The following is a 9,964-nucleotide window of genomic DNA, read 5'->3' as shown; positions in this document are numbered from 1 at the left end:
AAATGTCTTTTTTTTTTTTTTAACCCACTGATGGAATTAAACCAAAAAAAATCAAAACGGGCCGTGCCAGATCTGAATATTTTCTTTTGAATTCTGCGATGATTCTCCTTGCCCTCCCCTTCCCCTTCCCTTTCGGCAAGGGACACTCTGAAGGGATTTTTGTGAGGGAACTAATTTTTGGAGGACTGTGGAGGAAAAACAGAAATCCCCGAGCGGGCACTGCGTGATCCCCGGCCGTGGGCTGTGAATATATTCTGTTGCAAAGAAGGGGGAGAAAAAGAAACACCACTACCCCCCCCCCCCAAAAAAAAAAAAAAAAAAAAAAAAAAAAAAAACACATCAGCTTTGATTTGCCTAATGTTTCCAAAACAGAGCGCACTTCAGAGAGCCCGTCGGGCTTTGATGCCAGAGCGGGGTGGAAATCACATCAGAAATAGTCAAAAGAGCCAGTTACAAAGCCACTGGTTTGCAAGAAAAGTTAAACTGGGATATGATTTCCTCTGCAGAGGAGAGAGACATTCCCTCCGCATTCTTCCCCGCATTCCACTCCGGAGCTCGGGAGAGATCAAATTGTCCATCTGTACTCTATTGCTAATGCTCCTGGATCCTATTTCTTCTGCCCGTAAAGCTTTTACAGGCCTGCTACCTTCAGGCTATCGGAGTTAGGGTTATTATCCAGCAAACAACTCACTTTTTTCTTTTTTTTTTCTTTTTTTTTTTTTTAATATACGTGCAGCAGTTTCAAATAACTTCCTCTCAAAGCCTCCTGTTTTCTTTTAGCAAACAGAATTTCCTGGTCTTTTTAAAGTTGGTGTTTTCTTCCTGTCTCTTAAGTAGACAGAAAACATTACATTGCTATTAATATAGTTATTTGGAATAGCTGCTCCCAATTTCGCCGGGATTGCCTCGGACCGAAAAGGAGTGTTTATGCTGCATGACATCATTATTTCTCTCTGCGTGTGATTATTATTAGTTTAACCCAATGCATTTATGGAGGAAAAGGGAAGAAATTGGATCTATTCTTTCCTCGGTTTTTTGGCATGGGGGGGAAGGGGGGAGAAGGGCCGGCTGGAGCGGGGGACGGGGGGCTGCCGCCCGGCCGGGGCGAGCCCCTTCCCTCCCCTCCGAGCTGCGCGCTTCATCCCAAATCCCTTTGCCGGGAATAACCCGTGGCTTTTGGCAGCGGGGCGGGGGGGGGGGAAGGCGTCCCTCCGCCCCCCCCGCCCCGGGGTTTGATGGCGTCTTTTAGCTTCGTCCCTTAAAACTCATCGCGAAACCAACATTGGACCCTGGCACAGACACGGACCCCCCAAAATTCCTTCCCCCGCCGGTCAGAGCGGGGAAACCCCCCGTCCTCCCCCTAGCCGAAGCCGTGCACACAGTCACTCGCCCCCCCAGAGCCCCCCCCTCCCCAAAACGCTCCCGCACCCCCCGGATCCCGCAGGGCTCCTCCGGGCATCCACCTCCCCTCCCGGGAACCCCCGGGTCCCCCCCAATTCTCCCGGGACCCCCTCCCGCCCACCCTGCAGCTCTCATCTGTTGCACGTAAACCTTTCCTCCGGGCCGTCCGCTGTCCTTAGAGATCCTCCAAGCTATAGCCCCGGAATTTGAGGCTGGGGGGCACGGGGATGGCGTTGCCCCCCAGGTGCCAGCTCCACAGGGGGTGAGTTTTGGAGAGGGCCCAGGAGTTTTTGACCCCCAGGGAGGAGGCAGGACACAGGTCCCCATCTTCCCCCACGACCAGGGAGGGAATACAGGGGAAGTTGCCCATGAGGCTGAAGGAATTCCGAGGCGGGGTTGGCCCGGCGCTGCCGAGGCGTTTGCAATGAGTGTTTCCCTTTTTGGCATTCCTCCTTTGAGTCTTTTGTGGCCTCCCTTTAGAGGAGCTCTGTTGCCTTTCTGCCTCAGCGCCTCTGGCAAGGCGTCTGCGCTTGGCATTCCTTTCCGAGCCATTGCCTTTCAAAGCTTTGTTTGACAAGGTGCTGGGGCTCTCTGCTCTTTTGGAGCCGGGGGATTTGAGCTCTGCGGTTTTACAGGGCTCCGTCCTCCCTCCGGGCCGCAAACTTTTCCCGTCCAGGTTGAACCCTTTGGCGTAACACCACAGCTTGGATTGCCGGATCAGGCGGTCAAAGTGCTCCCGCCGGGGCTCCCCCGTGTCCCCGGGGGGGGCCGGCCCGAGGCTCCCCGCCAGCTCCTGAGCCGGGGGCTGCGGGGCCGAGCCCGGGGCCGGCTCTCGGGAAGGCGTTCGCCCGCCTAAAGCTCCGCTTTGCCTCTCTGCCTGGTCACTGGGGCCTAACGAGGCTCTATTGTTCGAGGCATCTTTGTGCAAATCCTTCCCTTTGGCGCAGGGCTCCGCGTCCCCAAAGCCTCCCTCCTTTTGTTGCGGATCCCCCCCAGGGGTGCTGCTCGGGGAGGGAGGGGGGGAGGAGGAGGAGGAGGAGGAGGAGGAGGAGGAGGAGGAGGAGGAAAAGGAGGAGGAGGAGGAGGAGGAGGAAGGGGAGGCCTCCTGCTTTGCGTACAGCTCCGGCAGCGGCTGGGCCCCCGAGCCCAGGGCTGGAGCCGGGCTCAAACTTTCCAAAGTTGATGCTCGCAAAGTCCTGGCCCAGAGCTGCTGCGAGAGGAAGAGGAGGTTGGGGTCGGGGCGCAGGGCTTTGCCCACGCTCGGGGGGGGCTCGGCGGGGCGCTCCTCACCGAGGGGCTCCCGGGGGGGCTGCGGCTGGAAGCGGGGCAGAGCCGCCTGCCTGTACCGGGTGCTCTGCACCGAGTCCCCGCTGCACAGCGAGCTGCTCTCCGACTCCGAGGAGCTGCCTTCCTCGCTGCTGCACGACGTGTCCCCTTCCTCCTCCTCCTCCTCCTCCTCCTCCTCCTCCTCCTCCTCTTCCTCCGACGAGTCGCTGGAGGTGGCGGGGCTGGACCCCCCGAAGTCCAGGCTGGAGTCCGAGTCGCTGGAGTAGCCGGCGGAGGTGCCCTGTCTCTTGGAGCCGGGAAAGACGGAGGAGGAACGGCCTTTCCTGGGGGCCGCCGGCCCCTTCTCCACCGGGAAGAGCCCCTTGGCACAGCAGGGCCCCCGCTTGCGCCGGCCCGGCTGGGCGAGCGCGGCCGCCTGCGCGGCGGGATGCGCGGCCGCGGGATGCTGCAGCAAGGCCAGGTCGCGGGGGTAGCCGGCCAGGACGCCGGCGAAAACCCCCCCCCCGAGCCGTCAGCCCGCAAGCCCTCCGGCCCCGGGGGGGCTTTTCGAAGGCGGGGAAGGCCCTGTGGTGGAAGGCTTGCGGGAGCAGCGGGGCCGGCGCCGAGCGCGGCTTGGGGAAACCGGGGGGCGGCTTGGGGCGGCCGGCGGCGGGGGGGGGGAACGCAGCAACCGCCGGCTCGGCAGGGCGGCAGCAGCTGGGGCCGGGGGCAGGGGAAGAGCTCCCCCGGGTCCGGCAGCAGCAGCTGCTCCCTCCTCTTGCTCTTCCTTTTCCTCTTCCTCCTCCGGGGGCTGAGGCTCTTGCAGGAGGTGCAGAGAGCCTCCAGGTCCGCCTTGGAGATGAGGGAGCATTTCACCGCCCGGGTGGGCACCGAGTTGATGGCTTTGAGGGTCCGGAGCTCTTTGAGATCGCAGCGGCGGCTCTTGATCTTTAAGGTTTCCATCTTCTTGCTGATGGTGGTCCTGGGGATATCCTTAAACAGGTCGCTGAGGACCTGGGCCAAAGCAAACATCTGGGTGCCATTGATCTGTAAGTATCCCAAGTTTATCCCTTCGATTTCTTGATAGCCAGCATGAAAATCCCCCGGCCTGGCTTCCCCATTGTAATCCATGGTGGCTGGAACAATTCCGAAGGTCCCTTCGCAGGTCAGGAACATTTTGCAAGGAGCATTTACTTTGTCTCTTTCAAAGGGGGCATTGAAAATAAGGACATATTTGTTTCCACTCCCTGATCACACACATCCCTACCCCTCCGGAGAGGTGGGGGAGGGGGGAGGGGAGGAAAAAAAAAAAAAGGAAAAAAAAAAAAAAAAAAGCCAAAGCAGTCGATCTCCCTTTCAAACGCTCCAGTCAATGGTTTGCAACATCTTCCAAACACCCAGTTCCTCCGCCTGTACCGGGGCTTGACTCCTCGTCTTCCCCCTCCCCAGCAAAAAAAAAAGAAAGAAAAATAAAGAAGTCAAACATCTTGCATCCTCCAGGCTCCCCCCGGCCAGCTCCCACCCCGCGGCCGCGCACCCCACCTTCCACTTCAAAAATAATCTCTTTGGGGGGGGGGGGGGGGGGGGGGGGGGGTGGACGAGGAATCAACAAGCACAGCCCCCCCCCTTCGCTGTGCAAAGCCACTGAGATGCTTAAGCAAACAAAGCTCCCGACAAGGAGGGGGGGGGGACACGACAGGGAAAAAATGGTAGCGGAGGAGGGGGGGGTCTGGGAGGCGGGGGAGCCCCGGGGCTCCGTGCGGCTCCCACCTTCCCCGGGCTCCGCACTCGCGGCCCCGCCGCCGCGTACGGTATATTCTAGGGAACACCCCACCGAGCCGTCCCCGCCACCCGCCAGCTGATTGGGTACTCCGGGCCTGTGATGTCATAAAACCCCAACATTTCACACGCACACCCCCGCGCAAAAACCTCATAAACCCCTGGGCGGACCGCGCAGTACCGCGCAGTACCGCGCAGCACCGCGCAGCGCGGCTCCCGGGCGTGCCCGCGGCTTCACCGCCCCGAGACCCGGGCGAACACAATAGAAGCAGCCTTGGGGGTTTGGGGTTGGGTTTTGGTTTTTTTCTTTTTTCCTTAAAAAGCAAAAAAAAAAAAAAAATTAGTACAAATTAGGCTGTATTTTGGAGGTGACGGTAGCGCGGGTGCCTCCGCTTTGTTTCCGCGTTTTAGCTTGCTTTTTTTTTTTTTTTTTCCACGTAGGGTTGTTTTAAGAGAGGTTGCTGCGCCTTCCCAAATCTGCCCGGATTCCTCTGGGATGGGTGTGTGTACGTATATATTTAATAAAGCGTGAAAGATATTACTCCAAGCGAGTTGTTCAAAACGATTGACTCCGCAACAATTCATCCTTCAACCCGGAGTGGAATGCTTATTAATTGCCAATTACTGTATTTATTATCTGGAATGAGCACGGGCTGGAGCGCGGTATCAACAATAACATCGGCAATATGTGCAAATAAAAGCAATGCAAAGATATTTATATTCCTTTTTACTCACACACGTTCTTTATTCACTTCGCATCTTTTTCTTCCAAACTCTTTCTTTAAAAAAAAAAAAAAAAAAAAGAAAAAGAAATTCTTTTGCATGCCTTTGCGCTGCTTAACTTTATTTCAAACTTTAAGTCCCAAGATTTCTTCGGCATTTGGTAGCTCACTCCTGCCTTACAAACCAGGCGATGTTTTCCCAAAAGCAGGGCTGCAGATTTCTGTCTTCGGGGAGGGGGGGGAGGAAAAAAAAAAAAAGCCCCAACCCCTTACCCAGCCCGGAGCTCCATTGTCCCGTCCCTTCTATTTCTTTATAAACCTGAAGCTACTTGAGCGAAGTGAGTGGAGCCGCGGAGGCTGGACCGAGGGATTTTAACTCTCTGCTCAGGAGGCTAATTTTGGGGAAACAGTTACCTCGGAAACCTTTCTGGGGGAAGGGAAGCTGCAGTTCTGCAGCGCATGCTGTTCCCTTTCAAGCTTCGTCTGTCTCCCACATGAAAAGTTGCTTTTAGTCTTCCTCTGCTTTTTTTGTGGTTCAAATGGCAAAAACTGAGTAATTTGATAATAATAATTTGTTAAACTATATGTACAATCAACCACAAATGATCCCGATTTAGAAACAATCCCAGAGGAGGAGGAGGAGGAAGCGCATTCCTGAGCGTGCGTGTAAAAAAATTCAAAATAACTCCAACATCGCCTTTAATTTGGGAGCGGAGTTCACCTGATTTGCTTTTACCTTCTCGCCGGCTGACGGGAGTGGAGCCTCCCGATGCCAGTCTCCATTCTGCCGGGGGAGGAATCACTGCCAGGGGTTTTCCCCCTCCCCAGCACCCATGGGCGCCCACCCCCCGCAAACGCTTGGCCTTGCTGCGGAAAGAAAATACCCCCGTTTTCCAGATCTGCCTGCATTAAACCACCACATTTCACCCTCGTTTTCCACAGGCAAGAGTTTCCTGTGAGTAAAGGTCTGCCGGCCAACACAAACACCAAATTCCTCTTTGTTTGGGCAGAGGGGAGGGGGGGAAGAATTTGCATCGCGATGGACGGAAAGTGGCCGGTTAGGGGATACCGCAGCTTGTCGCAGTGGCTGTCGGCGTGGCTGGCTGCGAGGGACCACAGAAAGTCCTGCTTGCAGCCAGCCTGGAGTTTCCCTTCGCAAATAGAAGGGAGATCCTGAATATTTTGCTTTCCACATAAAGCCAGAGCCATTTTACCTATAGGCTGAGCTTTGCTCTGTGCCAGACTGGAGGAGGGGAGCGTGGGGTGGAGGGAAGGAGCTGGCAGAGAATATCCCTGTCCGATGTGGCTCATGAAGCCGCGGGGTTTGGGGGGGGGGGGCTTGTAAAGAAAATACAAGTTCGAGCAGCGCAATAAACTGTTCCCGATCGGTTGTGGGGCTTTAGAGAGGACCCGGAGCCCCCTGATCGCCGGCCAGGAGGAAACAGGGCTCAGAAGCCGCGCACAGGCGAATGTATGGATACGTCATTTCCCAGTAAATCTCTGTCAATGGGAACACAAATGGGCAATATTTTGGCTGTGGATAAAGTTCAGTATGGAATATGCGTGTGTGTGTGTGTGTTGACGCCTCTATATGGACACAGACAGCTCGGTGTGGGACATACAGATACTTTACAAATCCACAGACACACACACACAAATATATATATATATATATATATATATATATAGTGGTGGGCAGGGTACTGGCGGCCAGGGTGGTGATTCGTAAAGAAATGCGTTTTAGTCGCACCATAAGAGCTCTCTGTGTCTGCTATAGGTGTCTTTGCTGCCAAAGCACAGTGTCCCTTGCCATAGCACCTTCAGCCCCCATACAGAAATGTATAGAGGAGTTGGTCGTTATTGGGTGTACGGTGGCTTTTACACTTCTTTATGTTTATTGTGAGGGTGGCTGCAGGCCTGATATGGAAGTGGCCACGGAATGGACTGTTCGTGGGTCCCAAGCGAGGGCTGGGGGCGAGGGGGCTGTGCCGGGGAGGTGCTGGGGGGGGGAGCGGGGCTGCATCGATCCCCAGCGATGCTGCTTTGGAAAATGGGTGCAGCCTGCAGACCTGGCAGCGTGTATATTTATGTATTTGTATAGTTGTATATCTGTGTATTCGTATATTTGTGTATCTGTGTATTTGTGTATCTGTATATTTGTGTATCTGTATAGTTGCATCTCAGCCCAGCTCCCGAGGGTGGAGAGGAGGGTTTCCAATCCCCCCCCAGGAGGAAAGGACAATAACCCGGGGGTCCCCGCAGTAATCTTCACCCGTGAGGCGTCCCCAGGAGATTTCGCCCTCATACCTGTCAGGGCTGGTTGTTTCCGCAGGAAGCCATAAAAGTTATGAGGTTTGGGGGATATCCCCATTTCCAGGGGATCCCGGAGGCGCAGGACGCCCCCCCCTTTCCCTCCCACCCCTCTCCCCTGGCTGGGCCGGCGGAGGGAGGGGAGGGGGGGCAGTAGGAGCGAAATAAAACGGGGGGGGGGCAACTTCTCAGGTTAGCTTACTCCAGTAAACTCAACCCCACGCACCTCCCCGGGTGGGCTCAGTGTTAGATAAGGTGCGTTTCTGCCTGACACGGAAGTGCCCACGCACACGGGTGGGCGCGGGAGGAAGAGGAGGGGGATCCACGGGCGTCCGCGGGCTCCGGGGGGGGCGGGGACGGGTCGGGGTCGGCTCCTCACCTCCCTCCCGGGGCTGGGGGGGTCCGGGGCAGGGAGGGAACGGGAGCCGCTGCAAACCCCCTCCCGCGGCCGCGGGATGCAGCGCGGCCGCGCAACACCGCGGATCCCGCCGGCTCCGGTTGGGGCTTCCCGGGGGGGTTTCCACCTTGGTTTCTCGCTGGTTTATTTTCTATTTGACCTGGTGCAAGGGCATCAAAGCTCGGGGGAGGAAAAGAAAAATAAATAAGTAAATAAATAAAACCCTGAAAAACCCCAAAGAGGTTTGGGTTGCGCCGTTTAGGAAGAATTTTAGGGGATGGGGGTCCTCTGCGTGGGTTGTGCTCGGTGTATGCGAGGTCTTTCAGAGTGGGGGTGGGTGGGTTCGTTTTGCTCTGACAGCTCAAATCTCACTCGCGGCTCTCCCAAGTTCAACATCCCTCACAAAAAACAAGCGAAGGGGGAGAGATGCACAAAAAGAAAAAAAAAAAAAAAGCAGGTGCCAGCAGGAAAACAGGAGAGATGGTGGTGGTGGGAGCTGGGGGAGGGCAGGGGATGAGCAGGGAGGAATTCACAGAGGAGGCACCACTTCGGGAGGGCACCTCAGATTTACCACGAAAAAAGTGATTAGAAATTAATATTGGCCCAACTGAATTTTTTTCAAGCGCAAGTAATCGTTTTATTTACTTTCTTCTCTTGCGAGAAACAAATCCCAGAAAGTGAGGTGGCCACAATGATGCCAAGATCCCTCCGTGTGGAGGTCCCTAAAGCAAGGGACAGCCTGGCCGTGCCCCTATACAGAGCAGAAGCCACTCAGTAAATGCTCCCACCACAGTTCCCAGCCAGAAACCTTCGTGGAGAGGCTGCGATTTCCCACCTTCCTGCTCCTTGCTGGGACAGGATGGGCCTAGCGCTCCCACCGGGAGACTCAGGCCCTCTGGGGGGATGGAAAAGCCCTTTGGCTCAGATACGAGGGGTGTTTGCAAGGAAAATATTGAAATTCTGATTTATTTCTTTTTAATTTTAAAGAGTTTGTAAAAGACCTGCAGGCAGCCCACCGCATCTGGGGGAGCTGAAAGCAGCCCAGCACCAGGCACTGGTTAAAACCCCTAATATTTTGATCAGAGGCAGTTACTCCTGACAGGCACTTAAGCTGTCCCGGATGAAAATATTTCTACAAATCACTTGGTGCACTGGCTTTTTAAATGTCTCTGGTACATTTTACAGGCTACAGGAGGGAGCTGGAGAAGCAGATCCAAACCCCACCTGCCCAGCTTGTAGGACAGACAGACAGACAGACGGGCCAGGGCTAGCCCGGAGGAAAAAACTGCCTCGTTCCCTTTGGGGTGATGGGTGGCTTCATAACTGCTTTCCCTGCTCCAGGATCCACCTTTATGCTGCCAGCAGCCAGGGATTGGTAAAATGGTCTCAGATGCACTCAAAGGCAGAGATATTCCCTCTCATTCCCATGGGATAGGGTTATGTTTCAGGATTTCTTTCTTATTTTTCAAGATTTCTCTCTTGTTTTTCAGGATTTCCCTGCTTTCTTCTCCACAAGCAGTTTGTGAATAATATTCAATGAACCCACCGGAAAAAGTCTCTCCATTCTCAATCTAAACTTCAAGCACATTGCATCACTAATTAATAATATTTTAATAAATCACGGTATTCCTAAAATAATATTTTAATTTATCTCTTTATTAAATTTCGTATTTATAACAGGCTTCTGGCAAACCAGTGGCTGAGGAGAAGAGCGGAGGGTGTAGCTGTGCAGGGTGCTGTATCTGTACCCACCAGCGTGGGATAATTTGCAGGGAATCTGTGCTGCGATGCACGGGCCCTTATTAGTAGATGTTGGGCTCTTTCCGGATTTTTTTCTTTAGGTACTACCCCGGTGCAAACAAAAGCAGTATTTAGTGACAATTTATAAAGATGCAAATCCGGCTCCCCTTGTCTTTTGTTTCAAAATACAAAGACGGAAAAAGGGGGGGTAGTTTGAAAATAGGCTCGGCCAGGGCGGCCGCAGGCTGGGGCCATCCCTGCGGCTGTTGTTCCCTTTTCCTCCCCGTAAAACAACACGGTTTTAGGGGAAAAAAACACACACGCACAAAAACAAACAAACAAACGAAAA

At 54.6% G+C, this 9,964-nt stretch overlaps 1 protein-coding gene across 1 annotated transcript; it reads right to left on the bottom strand.

The window, feature by feature from the left end:
- Nucleotides 1-1,529: 1,529 nt before the first annotated feature.
- Nucleotides 1,530-4,739, bottom strand: LOC115345226 (elongin BC and polycomb repressive complex 2 associated protein). Its single transcript, XM_030023686.2, is given in 3 exon segments — nt 1,530-3,190; nt 3,192-3,347; nt 3,349-4,739. Coding segments are annotated over 3 exon segments (2,265 nt in total). The 5' UTR covers nt 3,844-4,739; the 3' UTR covers nt 1,530-1,576.
- Nucleotides 4,740-9,964: the final 5,225 nt, after the last annotated feature.

This window comes from Aquila chrysaetos, chromosome 8 (genome assembly GCF_900496995.4).
Source record: "Aquila chrysaetos chrysaetos chromosome 8, bAquChr1.4, whole genome shotgun sequence".
NCBI lineage: Eukaryota > Metazoa > Chordata > Aves > Accipitriformes > Accipitridae > Aquila > Aquila chrysaetos.
The sequence above is the reverse complement of the archived record's forward strand: the minus strand, read 5'-3'. Positions and strand labels throughout refer to the sequence as shown.